The following is an 18917-nucleotide window of genomic DNA, read 5'->3' as shown; positions in this document are numbered from 1 at the left end:
CTTGGAAGTGATCCAGCCATCCAGAACAATTAACCCATATTACCGGCAGGCCTTGGAGGAGTCATTTGACTTTGAATGCGATCGGGGGAGGAAGGCTTGAGGTATTTAAAACTGCTGGAAGCAAAATAGCCTCAAGTGCGACAGAGATGTTTTCTGCGTTTAGTTTGAGACAGGTCAGCGTGTTTCTAACGTCGTCCAGCTTTATTTCACAGAGTAGGATTTAAATGAACGACGATTTCACTTCCTGGTGTCATTTGAGGGACAATAAAACTGTGTCTGAGTGGTTTCTGTTATTGCTTCACTGGATAGATGGAAGCCCTTATCTGCAGACTTCACTAATATGATGCTGTCTGATGCTGGAATTTACAACCAGCATTGGAGGCAAAGCCATTCACAGAGAGTAACGGTCTCTGTTATCAACACATCTCAATAAAAGACAAAATAAAGAAATCCTGTTACATCATTTCATGACACTTTTCATTTTATCGACTTCTATCAACTTTCACATTTGCAGAATAAAAGTAATTTCCTAGAATAGCTGGGTATAGTAGTTTTTTTTTTAAATGTTACTCAAACAGCTGTAACTAGTTTTTTAATAGGGATTTTACAGGGACTACTTTCAGTTGTGGATGAACACACATTTGCTGCTTTATTTACTACTTGTGACGACAGGATGGTGCACGTGGGATCAACTACAGTCCCCGGGTTCATGGTAATGAAGACACATGTCCCCTGGCACAGACACAATAATCATCTCTAACTTAAGGTCATTGTTGGTTTTATTAGTTTTAATAATTTAGATTTTGCTTTACTAAACACACTAAACAAAAACCCACAAAACAAGGAGAGAATTGAAGAAAACATACAACAATACACATTTACTCCACAAATCTGACAGAACCTTCATATCTGATCATCTTAAACAGAAAAGAATTTATTCAAACCTTCATATACCTCATGTTTAATCATACTTATATACTATTTCTACCAAAATCTTCAACCATATTAACAACTTTTACATTCTTTATTAGGTGTTACGTAGCTGGATTTATCCTTTAAGGTGATGGTGACATTGCTCAATAACGATGCTTTTTTCTCCAGTGATTAAAAAAGTAGCAGCAGACGTGTTCATTTAAAGATTCAACCACAAAATCTATTTAGAATCAATACACATCATTAAAAACAGAACAGTTAACAGCCTCGTTTGCCTTGTCTCTGGTGACATGTTTTAAAAAAGGACAGAAGAGGAACATGGTACCATATGGACGTTAAAGGGTCATTTCAGCCAAGTAATAAAAAAACTATTTCATTCATCTCCATTCTACTGTGTTGACAGCAGATGACTCACAGGCTAATATCTCACTACCCGGCCTTATAAAAGGAAAAGCAGCTGGAACCCGAGCGCTCTGTATGCAGGAGAATGAGGCGTGCTGGACTCTGCAGTCAGTCAGGTAATGGGAGAAATTGTGTCTGCTGCACAGCTTATAAATCGCAGTGCTGGCAGTATTTATCTATGTCTCAGGCAATCCTAGTGGGAGATGGGAACGGTGAAATGAGAATCAACAGCCGGCTTCTCCTCCCCTCAGCTGCTGTCAGGTCATTTCACCCTCCTAACCCGCCTCCTCCAAGGCAACATGGGAGGAGAAACTGATAAATATGAAGCAAGTGGGGAGCCGCCTGCCTGGGACCCGCCGCGTTCCCCCCTGCGATTCCTGGGGTCCTTTTAACATATTTTGTCCCAATCTGACGAGAACTCGAATAAGCTCTCTTTCTGAATTCCACTTGCAAAAAAATCATGCGTTGAAGCTAGGGCTGCAACTAACGACTATTCTGATAGTCGATTAGTCACCGATTATTGAAACGATTAATCGACTAATCGGATTATGAATGACACAAATTCTCAATTGCTCTTATATAGCAAGCAGCTTTTAAATTTAGCTTGAGGTTGTTCGAGGCATGTGATGACTGAAAATAAAGGCAATAAATATTGATACTTCATTAAAAAAATATGTCTTTTAATAAACTTTGTTTCATATAAGGGTACTGTTGACACAAAAGCAAAGACAAATCAAGTTTTTGTCCATTTAAAAGCAAGGACAGGCAAAGTGCTAATAAAACAAATAAATTAAAAATCAAGTATTCATTTTTCCTGTTAACAAAAATGACGGAAAGTAACAGCAATAAAAACATCAACAAACGAAACTACAGTCTTCTTCTGACTAAATAATTGTGATTAAAACAAGACGTTTGTCAGGCAATAGGATAACATAACGCTTTTAAACTCGTTATTAAAAAGTTTAAACCATATTATTGTAATGGATGCTAGAATCCTGCGCGCAGATATATACGTGTATATATAACGTCTGACAGAGGCGAGTCCGCATCGTCTCCGTTACGAAGTCACACGTGCCTCCTCCTCACATGCGCGTGTCCTGCTTCCATGGAGAGCAGGTCCGCTGTACAAATATTGCAGGTAGATTTTCTCGGGCCATGTTAGGAGTGAAGTTCTCCCGAACTTTTTACTTCCTGGTGCGCGACTGCGCGCGGCAGCGGACGCCGACATTGGTCCATGTTTCGTCGCTATTGCACATCGGCGACTTTCAGAGATAGGAAGGAAGCGAGATGGCTCACTCCTCAGGTACTTCCATCAGCACCTCCGGTAAAACGCCGTTTAGTTCCACTGCGCGGCACGAGAAACACGCGCTATGACGTCACCAATGAATCATCGACGGGTAAATTCGTCGGCGACTATTTTGGTCATCGATTTTTGTCGACGACGTCGACTAATCGTTGCACCCCTAGTTGAAGCATTTATTTCCCTTTAAAACCACTTCCTGTCCACTTTTACCACGTCAAAGGCCGTCAACTCTCACCCTTCGTTGCATTTCAACTCAAACTTTGCATATTTCATCTTGCAGATCTGAGGTTTTTACACTCCAGTGGCGGCAGGTCTGCTATGTAATAAAAGGCGGCACATGAGATATTTCTGCTCTCCCATTCTAGACAATCAGCCTTTGACTCCGTCTCTAACAGTCACACCTTGTTAGCACATCTCCGACGGATAGAATAGAGGTGACAGACGTGGTCATGGGGAGAAGGGCGGATGGAGAAAAGAGGACGGGAACACAGGGAAGTAACAATAACACGCAATTTCAGGCCTCATTGTAATTCCACTCTCATCTCGGTCCCAAGTGACAAGCGGCGAGCCACCCAGGATTCTAATCATTCCTGTTGTCAGATTGGTACCCCAAGTGAGATCGACTTGATTGCTTGAACAAATTTGCAAAGTAATGATGCAATTTGCTGCAGACTGCCTTGGGAGGGTTCGGGCCGTTGGATCGGTGCGGCCTGTGCAGGGACTCGCAGGAGAACAGGCTGCGAGCTGTTGTCTTCTCTGGGAGCCTCGTCTGCAAAGTAAATTAATCTCACTGTTAATCATCACACCTGCAAGACGACCGCTTTCTATCTGCATGGTCTCAGAGCGAGTGCAACCACACAGGGCTGAAGAGAGGTAAAGATTTTCTTTGGGAAAATCGATTGTTCACTTTATTGCTGAGATTGGAGGATTTATACTTCAGCGGCCGGTCACACACCAACAATACACACCATAGGCGACACATATGCAATACAGAATACTGATTGGTCAGATGGATGGGTTGGCGAAACCTCTGATGTGGCGTTTAGGGTTCGGTTTTGCATACATTTTGTGTCTTTTCACCAGGACGACAAATGTTCGATAAACCACGCATCTATTATTGAAACCTGGATGACAGGTTAATGTCCCCTAACCTCGAAAAAGCACTTGGAGGTTTTCTTTATAACAAGGATGTTTTTGTGCCTAAATCCAACCAAACCTTTACCATAACACCGCCACACAATAAAAGTGCTACGTTATTATTCAGTGATTTTAATTTGTGTCATATCTCCTTGCCACCAGTAGGGGGCACAGACTTGGTTTAGTTTTGGCTTAATGCAGTGAATGTGCCTGTAGAATCACAAAGTGTTGATTATAAACACGTTCATTCATTTTACACTTAAGAAACAAACATGTTAATTAACAAGATGTAAAAGTGCCCCTGGCCATATTTTTAATCTTAGACAGATCCAGGTTAGCAGTTTCCTTCTGTTTCTATTATTTACGTTAAGATAAGCCGAGCTAACCAGCTGCTGTAGCTACACATTTGACATTAAGGAGTGTGTCAATCTCCTCGTCCAGTATGAAGTGCATTCCACAAAATGTCAAACTTTGAATTTAAAGGATTAAAACAAAAGGGTTTCTTACGTACCTCTATAGACACTGAGTCTGTAACAACCCTGCACTTCAGGAGCGTTTGATCCTCTGGTGTAATGAGACATGTCATTTTCCACTAGCTCCGCTCAGTGAGCGCTGCAGCCTGATGAACCCCAATCATCACAGTCCATGAATATGAATCGGTCGCTGTCCGTCAACTCAACGCTAATGGTTTAAGAGTCCGGTGACATGGTCGTGCGCCAAATATAAAGACCGCTTATTTCCAGCATGACAGGATTCCTCACAGCAATTACTCCATTATTGAATTTGACACATTGTAATAGAAAAGACTTACAGAGGGCCAAGGTGTGAGGAGAGGAAACTGTGTATCTGTCCTTCACTGAAAGGACCCGTCAGTGAGTCCTAAGCAGATCTTGACAGTGACTTCACTCATGTTTTCCTTGTGAACAAGTCCAGGAAAAACTGAAAGTATTCATGTGAAGACAGGATTGTCAAACAGGGACATTTCGGCCCAAACTCTAACTTCTAAAACTGCAAAAGGTTCCCACAACAAAAGGTTTCCATGGTTTATGTTGATGGATTATATATTCTAAAGTGTCTCTATGATGACCAGTTGTTCCTTATTTTCTTACAATAAAGCAAATAATAACTCTGATCACATTATCATGAATAATATATAATTGATAAGTGGTGTACTGTTACTAAGAACACTGACATTAACTACAGAGTTGAAGCAATTGACACTTATTTAAATGTCAATATTTAAATAATCAATACTCCAGTTTGAGAAACTTAAATGAGTTAAATACTTGTAGTGTTACTACACTATGCTCAGAGTATATTACAGCTACAGTTACTGTAAAAGATTGAAATATTAAATACAGAACAAACATGATACATTCTTTAAATATATTTTGTTATGGATTCAACAACCAAATACAAAAACAGTTGAAACCAGATCTGTTACAACCAGCTACAGCATTAAAAGAGCTATTTACAGATGAATTATGAATGAACATATGTTTAATAGAGTAAATACTTCTTTCTCCACTGTTTATTTTTTTAACCGTGCACAGCTTCATATGTAACAATGTACAATGAACCAGTCTTAAAATAGAAGATGTGTTTTGGGTGCTTGCACACTGGTTGAGATTATGGTCTGGATTGTCGCCGCCACGCATCATCACCCGCTCCGTGCCACAGTGCGGCCGAGTCAGGGCTTCTCGTTAGATTGCTCTGTGTAGTGAACTGTTACTGAACCACCGCTGAGCTGCTGGAACCGCTGGAGCACCGCTGGCGAAACCATCACCCGACACTGGTGGGCTGCTCCCGGCTCCCACTGGCAAAGCAATCACTGTGTTCTTTGGGAGAGAATGAATTACTGAACATTTTGAGATTAGGCCGCTTAATCCCCAAATGAATGGCCCAGAGCATTAATAGATACCGCAGCAGCATTTGCGTCCTGCATCTGTGTTTTGCGTCATTCATTCTCGATCACCTGCCTTTCCATGTTGTTTTTTTTTAAATGGGTCTCACATTATCATCTATTTTTATGGGACTGTGCAAAGCAGGGTTTGTTTCTTCTGACGGTCCCTGTAGTGGTAGCATAAAAAAGCATTACTCTCTCATCTACTTTTTCTTTGTAGATAATCCAACTCTGTGTCTTCACACATCTCCTGTGGCGGTGTTTGATTTGCTGTGGCCCTGACCAAAGCTCAGCACACTGTGGTGTCGGCCCTGATTACCAAGTAGCACAGATCTCTGCAGAACCCAGGAGCGGGCGAAACAAAGACGAAGCAGCAGAAATCACAGTTGGTTAGCACAGTTGAAATAAAGGCAGCGGAGGATATGAGAATCCTTGCACAATAGGAATGAGTCAGAAGAAGCTGTGGCCCTACAGCGGTTTCCATCATCTCTCTCCTGCCAGGTTGGAGGTGGATCTCGCTGCGTCTCCCTTTGTCTTTCCTGAAATGGCTGATTATATAGAAGAGGCCAGCGGAGGAGACACAGGTCCGCTCCTCCACACCGAGAGGAAATGCAATGTTCCACAAGACTACACTTTCATTACTCCAAATAAATCTCCATTAAACAAATGCCACGTGCATAATTAGTCCATAGGAATAATTATAATTGGGATTAGTTTCTTCATGGGACGACCTATGTAAATTGTGATTGACACCCGGCAAATACGGAGTGAATAAATCTGGCTTCAGAGATACACTGCAACACAGCAAGCAGCAGAACACAGAGGGAACACAGGGAGCTGGGTTCAGAGGAGCATGCAAACATTCATAATATAATATAAACAAGCCTGAACTACTGTATGATCTTTTTATAACGAATCCACAGTCAGAGAATGAATTACAATACACAAGATATAAAGCTCAACGTAAGTTATTCATATACTAACTGATACAGTCGACTTCTGCTGCCCTGCAATGAATCAAACTCTTGGTCAAACAACAGTCTCCTCATATTCAATCAAGCTGCAGCAAGTTACACACACGCAAAGATATCAGTCCCCTAAATGTTTAGAAAAAAAATAATACAAAATGTAGGATCTGCCGCCTGATCCGGACCCTGAGATCTCTCAAGGCCCAAGTCACATCCTTCACTGATGTTTTGAGGGAATCTTTTCACTAGTTTTGGCATAATTCTGTTTATTAACAAATAAACAGACAGAAAACATGACTCCCTAGTTGGTGGAGCTGACAAAACACAATACAAAAAGCCTGATACTGAAGCTGTATCCCAGCTCCTTTTAGATACTGTATATTAACATACTATACGTTAATAAAAATATACTGATTTTGGAGTTAGTATGCAAGAAATCAACATATATTCAAAGTGTGACATCAGAATGCCACTGGCAAATAAAGCACATATGTTAAGTATGAACTGTAGTATTGTTTGGAAGATGCTTTTCTTTGGACATTTTCCCCTGTGAACTACATTACATACTTGGGGGCCTGGTTAGCATTTGTTTGTAACATGGATACCTCCACACAGCCTTACTAGTGGTTATGGTGGAAATGCTAATGGACTTGTTAGGGAAATTGCATTAAAAGCTTAAAGGCATCAAACCAGTTTGGGTTACAGTCCTAACAAAGGGGTGTTGTATTAGACTGCATTATTTTTATCTTTGTGTTACTGGCACCTGTGTGTAAACATGAGCTATAATCCGTCAATACACAGGTAAACAAACAGTCACATCCACTGTCCAAGTTGACTCCTGTGGCGTGAATCACAGCAATATTTCCGTGGTATTAAAGCAGCGGATATATTTGTAATAAAAAAAAAAATACACCTGTTGTAAGTAAAATACCTGATGCAACAGGACAGAGTGTGACTGTGGACTTTGATTTGTTTAATCTATACAAACAGAAGCCAAACAACTCACCTACCACTGGGGGTCCCCGTCCTCATTTCTTCAAAAGGAAGCTGGAGTCTTGATCTGTCCGACTGTTTGGAGGGGGGGGGGGGGGGGGGGGGGGCCTCCCTGCTGGCGTGGCATTCCCAATATTCATGTGGAGACGGTGGAGCCCATTATTACCAGTCTGTGGCTGCGGTGGGTTCCACTTGATGTGCACCTTTCATCTCCAGAGCCATCTCTTAGGATAACAATAACCAGCCCTACCCATCCTTTGAACTCGCCAGGTGGGGGCAGCGCTGCCGATATGAAGTGAACAGATGACTTCGGGGGAGGAGAGGGAGAGGGGGGGTGGTTTGCATTTTTTGTTCACGCATTGTTCGGCCGGTCTGTCAATACATATGGTAAAACCGGTGTCAGCAAGTTTAATGCATATGCAAAAGAGCCAGACAGGTTGTGCGTGTGGCTTCTTTTACATTTTAATGGAAAAGCTGGGAACGACAGATAAAGCCATTGATAGAAAATGAAAAAAAAAATAAAGAATAAAACAGAGGGCTGTGCTTCGACAACCACAAACCAGAGGAGACAGTTTCAGACCTGCCCTTTGGAAAGCAATCTCTTCAGAACCACTTGGCTTCACCTGAGCAACCTGAAAAAAACTGCCAAGATATGACACAACCACGAGATGAACAGTTATGATATGTTCACATTTATTGTGCAGTGACTTTTATATACATACAATTTTTATACACCTAATTTACATGAACAGAAATAAATTAATCTGCTAATGTTTTTTGAACTCATCTGGCTTCAGTGTTCCACTGACTGGACACAGCAAAACTTCGAAGGAGTAAATGCACAATAATTCCAAGTGACACATGAGTGACAAGGCAGTTATACACGAGTCATTGTAGTTTTCATTTAGTGTTATATCTTACACACATAAAGAAGCAGTTGGTAAGAGTTGGTTTGAGATAACTTGGAAATCTGAAAAACATAGACAGGACGTTTTGACATCGTCAAGAAACATCGCTCTGCTTTTCTAAACTGGGCGACGAGGTCAGACAATAACAGAGCAGAGTCCCTGACAGGTTTATATTTGGAAATCTTTGTCTCAGCACAATCCTCTAAGCGTCATTTACCATTTATACTTTTAAAGACAGATTTCGTGTACAGACTTTACACATCAGTATCGAACACAGTTAAGTTTTCAGTTTAACTTTTGAGGACACTTTACAATCAGTAATAATCTTTTTGAAAAACAAAAGTTCTAGATAATGTTAAAAAAAACAATTATCTATACAACAGTGGGGACTTATAAATTCAAAAATAAACTTAAAATAAAAACTCACTTTAGCACGATATATTGGTCATATTAGAATTATATTAGAATATTACTGTTTCATAGAAGTTGATTTTAGTCTTAAAATACGTAGATGTATTTCTTATCCATGTCTCTACATTCCTTTCTTACTGTATTTTGTTCTAATTTAATTAAGGCATTAATTTATTCTAAAATGTTATTTTTAATTCATAAAGACATATAATTTATTTTACTTTTATTTTTGTGGTTAGTTTCTGTTTGGAGAATATCTCTCATTGTTTCAGACAATGAGGCCAATCAGGTCAATATTTCCAATGAGAAGTCTTACTAACTGCATCTTTAATATGACTATTACTATTGTGCTACATACAGTATTGATCACTGACAGACACAAAGATAGAATACATCTTAGCTAATTAGTGTGTTCTTTATATAATAATATAAAATTAAATCTAACAGGCTAACGTGAAAATCATCTTCAACCTTGTACATCGGAGTGTATGGAAATAATAAAAAAATACATTAAATGGAGGGGCTGGGGCCCACGCGCATGAAAATGGGACCAATGGGGAAAATAAAACGTGACCCACTGGAGACGTGATCTCTGGGTTTCCCATATACACAAAGTGTAAATACAAACATGGACCTGGTCTAATCTTTTCAGTCTGAGGGAACGGACAGGGAGTCTACCTCTCTACTGCTAGCTTATGATATACACTGACACTGACTAGAGTGACATGCCTATGTAACACAAAACAACACATCGACTCCAGCCTCCTCTTAACCGCACAGGAACACAGAGAAAGAATTTACAGGATACATTAATGGGTCTTAAGCACTAAACCGCTGCAAGCAGCGAGTAATCTAAGCTATCCATACATGCAGCTTGTGGTGAGTTACTACAGTACTATTCAGTGGTTTGTTGGCAGCTGTGTGAAAACCCAGAGTTTGTGTTTCTTATTACTATTATTTCTATCACCAGATAATGATTTTCAACATGGCTCTGATGTTCCGTCACACTCCATCTATTCAGCCTCTCGTGAATGTGAACAGATAATCACACGGCAGCCACCGCATCACCACACCATACAGGAACATCTGATTATTGCACACAAGCACTGAACTTGCAAATGTTCATGCAGAATGTATGAGGAACACACTACACTCAAATCAGTGGTTGCTCACTATGTGACAAATGACCATACAGTTCTTTGGAAGACTAAAATACATTGTTTGGGATGGTCAGGGACATTTAACTACGTGGCACACTGCCGAGACGCCTACAGCGCATTTCTTACAACCAAAGGTGGTGGAGAGATGTTTTATCAATATTAAGATGCTCGACACCATCTGACTGAGTTACAGTACCTTCTTTAGACAGTAGAAAAAGAGGAGTGTTAGAGATGATAATTGCACTGAGGAGAAAAGGGGAAGGAGACAAATTCTGTGAGAGAATCTAACGACCTCTTTTCCAATCAAATTCTAGCGTCGGCACGTAAAACACGTTACATCCATATCCAACATTCATAGCATTGTTTCTGTTAAAACACAAAAATAGTTAAGACTCACAGAAAGAATCCCAGCAACAAAAGAAAATGATACCAGGCGTTCATCTGTTTGGAGATGAGTATAAAATTGATGTTTAAACTTAAAATTCAAATAGATGCAACCTTTTCAGACACACATTTCCCCCCAGAAACTACTTCCACAGACTAGACTACTGACTAGACGAGTGAAACGGTTGTAAGGCGGAAGGATGAGCGGAGGAGGAGGAGGAGATGTGAGAGTGAGACGGGGTTGTAGTGATGGACCCTGTGTGTAATGGAGCTTGCATCGTCTTCACGCCGACTCAGGGGGATTGAGAGCCTGACCTGTAGCTCTTAAAGCTGCCCAGCAGACTCTGCACTCCTTTCTTGACACGTCGAGCCACAGAGTCGGCAGGAGGAGTGGGCAGGCAGGAGGCGAGGCTGGGCGGACGTGCATCCAGACACTTCTGGTAGCGAAGCTTTGAAAAGAGGAGCACACACACACACACAGTATAAATGGTGTATTCCAGACACCAGACTAAACATTGGAGTAAACTTGTAAACAACTGTGATTCACATTTGACTTTGAGAAAGAACAAACAGTAGAGCATCTCTTCATCTCATCTCTCCATCTCCAGTGTATCTGTTTTCAACTCACCATGCACGCAGCCTGGACGGCCTCACTCAGACTGGCAGCGTTGGGCTCGCACCAAAACATGTGACAGTTGAATTCTCGTGGACCCTCGGCCATGATGAAAGCAAAAGAGTGGACGTCCTTCCCAACTCCCATGAAAGACAGGAAACGCACCCGGTTCTCTGACAGAACCTCGTCATTCTGGATAAATGACACAGTAAAATAACTCAAGAGTACTTAAAATACTTAAAATACATTTAACAAAAGCCAATATAACAAAACATTTATGTAAAACTAAAGAGAAAAAAACAAATGTACATTTTTAAGTCCCCAGATGCAACTGCAGAACCTTGGGGTGCTGTTTCTTTTTAAACCTAGCTAAACTTTACTGTCTCCATTTATGAAACTCAGTTGATGATGCATTAACATATATTGAATTTTGATCTGTCTTAATGTAACAATTGTAACTCAAGTTAAGAGTTAGACAAGAAAAAGGAGCATGTTGAATCGAGTCTGATTGAAAGGAGGTGACGCAACATTTTACATTGAAGCATGACCACATCTGTGTTGAGGTACATTATAATGACATTTTAGTCCCTGATATAAACCATCAGACTCCTCGTGTTGAATTTGTTGTCTGTTACCTGTTTTGAAAGTATTGTGAGTGTGGCTGGTGCAACATCCACAGAGACCGGAGTCCAATCATTTTTATCTTTGCCATGCATTGCTGCCTCTATCGCGTCATTGATTATTTCCACACCTGAGAAAGAAAAGACACACACACACACACACACACACAATACATTGCGTTACTCCAGCTCACATAATCATGAAGACAAAATATTCTCAACATTTCAAAGCAGCTGAAGAATGAACACAAACCATGACATGTTTGAAAGTGTTTTCTTACCGACTGGCTTCGCCACATTCTCACAACCAAGGTAATAAACATGGAAGCGCTGGAAGAGTTCATTTTTTGGAACTGGAAACTCTGTTAAGAAAAGAGGAAGCATTAAGTGGTCTGTTGTCACACTTTTGAATTTTGACCACTTTCAAAGTTTAGACTCTTTACCTTCAATTGGGAAAACCATGGGTTTATCTGGGTCAGAGATTAGTCTGCTAACTCCTGGCCTGGTTGCCTTTCTCTCCAACATTATCTAAAGTTTAATTAAGGGATGAAAACACATGAAGTTCAGGTCAGAAATCCATAGGTGATCATGAGCGAAGCCACTGTATTGACTTAATCATGAAACTAAATTAAATGCAGCAGCGGCTGACCTTTGAGCACATCTCATGCAAGCTGGTGGCGATGTTCTTGGCGGGTGAGTCACAGCGGAAGACATGACACTTCAGAACTTGGGTCAAGTTGTCCCGAGCCACATAAGCAAAATCCCTGCAGGTGGATGCAAAAGGTCACATTCACATATTGAATTATTAACACAGCATAAATGTGTGAGCTATACAAATCTGGGCTTACGTGCACATTAAACAGACACACACACTGTGGCAAGAACAAACCGCACAAGACAATTTGAAAAAACAGACAGAATTCAGTGAAGTATACCTTTCCCTTTATCGAGATGGAAAATGCAGCATGAAAGAAAAAACATGATCATTAGACCAAAGTACAAATCAGGATGTTATTTGTGTGTAATTCTTATAACCGTCCAGCAGAGGGAAGCAGAGTGCAATAAAAAGAGTAAAGGATGTGATACTGAGTCCCGACAACAGGAGCAAGTACATTATGTTAGACGTGAATCTAAATGCAGACTAATCAATGAAGAATGAGTATTCTTTAAGCTTAAAGCAGTTTTTTTAAGTTCCGTAAATAAACTGTACTGTACATTTGCTTGGGCCATACAATGAATAGAATGGATCCTGACCTGCCGTTGTCTCTGCCCACCCCCCAGACACGGATGCTGCCGATCGGTTGAGCATGAAGCAGGGTCTGTCCCAGTGGGTCGATCAAGTTCATGGTGTCGTTCTCCAGGACCATCAACATGTCCTTACCCTGTCACAACACACACACACACACTATCATTACGAGCAGCCTAGCTTCATGATATTTCACCCATCACTAATGTGATCTGTGGGCTGATTTTCTTTACAGGAATTAGTACTCACTATTTTTAATATTTGTATTCAATTCTGATAGATATCTAGTAGTCTTAACATTTAAATATACAATGAGCTGGCTTAAGTAACTGGATCAGTCATTCTTAACTAAAATACTTAAATGCTAGATGGCAATATCAGACAATAGGCAGCAAGATTTTGCGTTTTGGTGTAGACAGTGTACCACTAATCATGAGAGTCAAACAAGTAAATTGTATTTCTAAATACATCTACATTAAAGCAGGCTGTTCAAATCTGTCAGTAAAATCCCCTCACCTCTCCCCAGATACCAGCAGTGTCATGAAGGTTGTGTTTGTGATAAGACAGCTGCCTGATGCAGTTGTTGACAGCCACGCTACTCTTGCCCGGTGCCATGTCCTCCTCAGACATCTCCACCCAGCCCAGTGAGCGCACCGCAAAACACTGAAAAGTGCAGATACACAAGACATTGGTACAAAACAGGACGGTGAAGGGAGGGTGAAGAACATAGAAATCAAAAACTTGTTTCTGGAAACACTGCAACAATATAGATAGATTTTGACCATGGTGTCTTAAGTTGAATTGAATAAAGCAATAATGTTGAAAACAATAATGAAAAATGGCTCATCTAAAACATACAGGAGAAAAAATACTTGGCCTCCCAAGAAACTATAAATACCAACTGCAATTACAGTGTAATCTAAGAATATATTTTCCCATCACACACACAAAGCAACCAAACTAGCATTTACATCTACAATACTGATCAAAACAAGCTTATTGTTTAAATTCTACTTGTAAACTTCTGTTTAGAAGTTTCCTCCATTTCATTTGAGCCATAGCACAGCCCTGTGAAGACAAACTCCAGACCTGGTGCCAGTCTTGTGGTTGAGATAAACAGCAGCAGAAGTATTACTAAAACTAAATCTGGTTATGAGACAATGTTTACTTTCATCTTGTTCAGGGAATCCAACATCAAACACTGATTTACCTTAGTTTCTATGTCTGTGGAGAGTGGAGCGAGCTTCTCTTCTTCCTCAGACTGGGAGCAATTATAGCTATAATAACAAATGAAAAGAGTCCAACAGAAGGAGAATCAGAAAAGCCCAGGATGCTAAATACCACCAACTGATGAATTAAACTGATTTCATGGCACATACTTGAGATTGATGGAGGCATAGCGTAGAGTTGCCCCTTCAAACTCCTTCAGACTTTGATCAGATGCAACTTCGCCCTCCTCCTGAAGTCACAGATGAGAAAAACAGAAAATTCAAAATTTCAACTTTGCTCAACGTATTCCAGCTACAAGATGTAAACGTGACTGTCCCACAGTTGTTTAACAAATAGTTTTAATACAAAGAAGACAAAATACTCAAGAAATGAAAAAAGTCTGCCATGAGAAGTAGAGGGCTTGGTAAAAATGTTCAAAAACTATTGTTGACACCAAAATATGACAATATGTACCAATACTGAATAATTTGTCTAGACTAAATTGAATGTTTTCCAAGATGTACCTTCCACAATTCTGCATCACCCACTCCTTCATCTGTGCTGGAGAGTTGAGCCCATGATTCCTGCAAAATATAACAAAGTTAACATTACCTCAAGCTCAACATGTCTCTGTCTCCTGCCAAGTTAAAGGAGTGTTGAACCTTACCTCAGGCTCCTCACAGGGAGTAGTCTCCAGTGACATAGTGGATGACATCATGGAATCACCAACTTTACCCAGGGGTGAAGGAGGCTCCCACTGGGTGGTGCCTGTGGGGATGTGCCAGTAGTAAGTGCCTGATGTATCTCGCACTCTCATCCATCCTGAGGGCAGGTCTGTGTCTGTCTCAAAAGCACTAGAGTCCCAAAAGGAATCTGAAAGGCAGGAGGCAAAAGAGAAGTACAGGAAAGGGAAAATGTTTTAAATAAGTGGTAAAAATACTGTCTTATTTGAGAAGTGCCAAATCATAACATACATTATTTTAAGGTATTTTACAAAGTACAGTTGGGACCTTAAAAATGATAGAAAAACCAAGTTCCTAGTATTCACACTTTGGGGACTGCAGAGGTAAAAATGTTATAATTAACTGAACTGGAAGAAACCTCCAGCAGAAGAAGACTCAATGTGGGCGGCCATCTGCCTCGAACTGTCAAACATCGACCGGTTTGTCACAGTTGGACTGGCCATCGGCAGCACAAGGAGAAATCTTTCCACGTTGTGAACATTAAAAAAACATCCATACAGTTCCAACTATCCACGACAGGTAGAACTAGGCATAACACCTGCCCTCTCCTATCCCTCCGGTGTGCACAAGAGTGTACATGTTCATTGGGCAATCACATTAATCAATCCTGTTCAGGAATAGCAGCAGGTCCACATGCTGTGGTTAATCCTGATGACCTCTGAAGCCTCATTAACACCCGAGAACCACACCACAGTTCCCTGGCACAAACATTTCAGTCAAATGAAAGTCAGAACCCTTTATGCAGATGTTAAACACAGTGCCGCATACACTTTTGGTCGTTTCTCTCCGAAATCACATTGTATTTACTAAGTGTGTATTCCAACCACTGTATGTGATTGCAGAAAAGCTTTGTTAGACAACCACAGCACAATGTAGGTTTACCTAAGCTTATACTTAAGGAAGATTCCTGCTCTTCGTAGAAATGTAACTGTGAAATCTATCAGACATATGAACTCCTAAAACAGAAGGAGCAGCAGGGAACTCTCCATTCGCTCTAAGCTTAAATCAGAGATGGAATTCCTGGAAGGGTCCAGCAGCATTGCAGAGGACACCAAAGCCGACCTCGACAAGCAAGAACAGATGTGGGCTATGAATTTAAACGAGATGGAGGAGAAGAAACAACTGCTAGAGTAGGAGAAAAAGGAACTTAATGAGACCAAGAAACAACTAGTTTTGTAAAAGAAAGAACTGGAGAAGGAAAGGAAACAAATGGAGGAGAAAAAGACCTAGAGGAGAACAAGAAACAACTAGACGATGAAAATAAACAACTGGAAGAGGAAAGAGAACGAATGGAGGAGAAGGAACTAAAAGAGAACAAGAAACAACTAGACGAGAAAATCGTTGGATCGGCAAGATGTTGCCAACGCTTTGAGGAAGGCTACTGGTTTTTCAGCTCAGGCCGAGCAAGGGAAGCTCCCTTTCTCTCCCTTCACCTCTCCACCTTGCCACCTCCCTCCTATGTCCCACCCTCACCTCCTTAATGTTCCATTCTCTCCCTCATGTCTCCTTACTCCTTACCGACCTCCACCCTCACCCCCTTCTTCCTTCTCAAAATAGAAACTAAGAAAATAAGATCTAAAGTCATTGTTAAATTTCCTTTTCTCTATAACTGCATGGTCTGTTACGAGGTAGAATCAGTGGTACAGTATTCAAGTATTATAATCCGTTATGTTGATATTTCCTGTGAATAAGTGAAATTTCGTTCTGTATGAACTGAAAACTTCTTTTCTCAAAACCTGTCATTGTGTATTGGAATGTGGTGTTACACTATATCATCAACTCCATGTGGTGTTTACCTCTGTTGCCATTGGGAGTGCTGTCAGCCGTGTTGTCCTGAGACAGTGCCGGCCAGCTGGTCTCTTCATCACTCGGTGTCCCGTTCATGTTGGAGAAGAGGAGGCAGGCGTTTCTCCCCACAACGCCGCCCTCCTTCTGAGACTCCACATCACTCTGATCTTCTGCCACTATCTCTCCACTGGTATCGACTGATGTCTCCTCATCTTCCTCTGAATTGTTGTCTTTGTCTTTCCCGTCCTCTTCCCTCTCCTTGTCTTTCTCCTCTGTGGACTCCAGAGTGTCGATGAGTAGCGGCTCATTGAGGATGATCTTGGTCTCCTCCTGACTGAGACCAGGGGTCATTGTGATTTTTGGAGATTTAGTCTGCTCCTCGTTTTCCTGCTGTTCTTCCTGAGAGGTGTTCTGATGAGGGAACTCTTCCTTGTTCCCATTCTGGCTGATGTTGCAGTTGTGGTCCTGGTCCTGATGGTTCTCGGCCACCTTCCGCAGCTGGTTCCGGCCTTCCTTCACCCATTTGGCGTTGTTTCCGGTGGACTCCTGGTCGCACCAGTGGCTGCTGTCATTCAGCTTGTTCTTCAGCTCCTCGTCTTGCTTTTGCTTGTTCACGACATATTGCATTTCTTCATCATCATGGCCGCCCATGGTAAATTTCCATGTAGATGCTCTGGTGGGAGGAAGAGACTTGTTAGCATTACCGTTAGCAGACAAGCTAGCAGGCTAGCAATAAATAATAGATATTCAGCAGAGTTTCTCACCGCGGCTAGTGAAAACGAACCACGGTGATGTTATGAATATATTCAGAGTGTATTGCTAGCTGATAGCTAAGGAGCAATCACAAATAGATGCTAAAATATAAACGATAAGATGACCGCAAGCAGCACCAACAACCTAGAGACCGAAGTCAGTTTGACACGCGTCTATTCCGGGTTACCCATCACCGCTGTTACACTGACACTGATTTCTTACACGAACACGAAACGCACTTCAAATAGCTTCACTTTCCATTAGCCATCACGACGTTTTTTTTTCTTTAGCCACTGAAGCTAGCCGTTAGCTCGCCGTATCATTTTTACATCCAGTCGGCCGGTGGCTTCAATAAAAAACATTCTCTGAAGACAAACTACACACTGACATGCAGTGATGGGAATCAGATGCCACCGCAGCAGCTGGACAAATAACGGGCAGCGTCCGCCATCACCGCCATCTTGGCTAGGCTAACGGGTAGGCTAACGGTTTAGCTCCAAAAGCGAGTGCGGCGACTGTGATTCACGAAGCGTATGTTGATAACATGCCACTTACCAGCTGCGCTAGAACCTCCAGATGTCGAACCGTGCGGACCCGTGCGAGCTTCCTACATGTTTCCCACGAACCGTGAGGGCTGAGTCCGGGTGTTTTCTGTCCGTGGGCTCGGCTGCTGATGGAGGACGAACGTGCGTCACCGATCCACGTCACGGACCGAGCCCGCAGCGGCTGCCACTCACCAAGGCAACGAAGAAGATAATAAATAAAATATAACAAATAAAATAAAGTGCACTTCTATAGAGTTTAATAACATTGTTTATGCAGGGCTGCATTTTTTCAGGATGAAAATGATCATGCGTTAACCCACCGTGCAACCACTGCGCCACTTTATATAGGTTTCTTATGATACACTTGTAAATGGCTCATAACTAAATTATTGATCACATGTTCATGAGATCGATAGCTTCCACTTGACATGTTCGTGTGGAAATTATATTGTAGTTAAATAGTATCTTAAAATTGCCTTGTAACGGCATTAAAAATGTAAAGGTCCAGTGTGTAAGATTTAGGTGAAAGGGATCTATTGGCAGAAATTTAATTTAAAATAATCCTAGTGATGTTCTCACTAGTGTGATTCATCTAAATTTTACAAATTGTTGTTTTCTTTAACCTAGAAGAGACCCTTCATATTTTAATATATTACATCAGGAGCGTGTCCTCTCTACGAAGGCCACCATGTTTTTTTTACAGTAGCCCAAACTGGACAAATCAAAGTGAGTTTTTATGACAACTGAAGGCTGCCACAGGTCCTCTCTCAAGTGGAGGGTGAGGTGAGGGGCTTTAAGCTGCAACATTCAACTCCACCACTAGATGTCACTAATTTCTACACACTGAACCTTTAAGAAACTCAACACACCTGTAAGAGTTAATTATGAAAGCCGAATT

At 41.3% G+C, this 18917-nt stretch overlaps 1 protein-coding gene across 1 annotated transcript; it reads right to left on the bottom strand.

Annotated features, from left to right (window-relative positions):
* Positions 1-8310: 8310 nt before the first annotated feature.
* Positions 8311-18143, bottom strand: apbb1 (amyloid beta (A4) precursor protein-binding, family B, member 1 (Fe65)). The gene is made up of 14 exons (XM_061073079.1): positions 18030-18143; positions 16730-17394; positions 14858-15063; positions 14715-14774; positions 14361-14440; positions 14192-14258; positions 13498-13644; positions 12990-13117; positions 12385-12499; positions 12179-12263; positions 12017-12097; positions 11751-11866; positions 11131-11307; positions 8311-10951 (listed from the first exon to the last, which is right to left on the bottom strand). Exons 2-14 carry the CDS (start codon positions 17370-17372, stop codon positions 10796-10798), a joined length of 2061 nt encoding a protein of 686 aa, XP_060929062.1. The 5' UTR covers positions 17373-17394; positions 18030-18143; the 3' UTR covers positions 8311-10795.
* Between the last annotated feature and the right edge of the window lie 774 nt (positions 18144-18917).

Source organism: Limanda limanda, chromosome 6, assembly GCF_963576545.1.
Source record: "Limanda limanda chromosome 6, fLimLim1.1, whole genome shotgun sequence".
NCBI classification, from domain to species: domain Eukaryota; kingdom Metazoa; phylum Chordata; class Actinopteri; order Pleuronectiformes; family Pleuronectidae; genus Limanda; species Limanda limanda.
This window is presented reverse-complemented; position numbering and strand designations above follow the sequence as displayed.

Bases quoted from the DNA above. Each gene is read 5' to 3' on its own strand.
- apbb1 (XM_061073079.1), bottom strand. From the start codon at position 17,372: ATGGGCGGCCATGATGATGAAGAAATGCAATATGTCGTGAACAAGCAA. The intron at 13,645-14,191 runs GTAAATCAGTGT...TGCACTTTTCAG, and splicing joins CCACAGACATAGAAACTAAG to TGTTTTGCGGTGCGCTCACT. The intron at 10,952-11,130 runs GTGAGTTGAAAA...CTCTTTTCAAAG, and splicing joins CCGTCCAGGCTGCGTGCATG to CTTCGCTACCAGAAGTGTCT.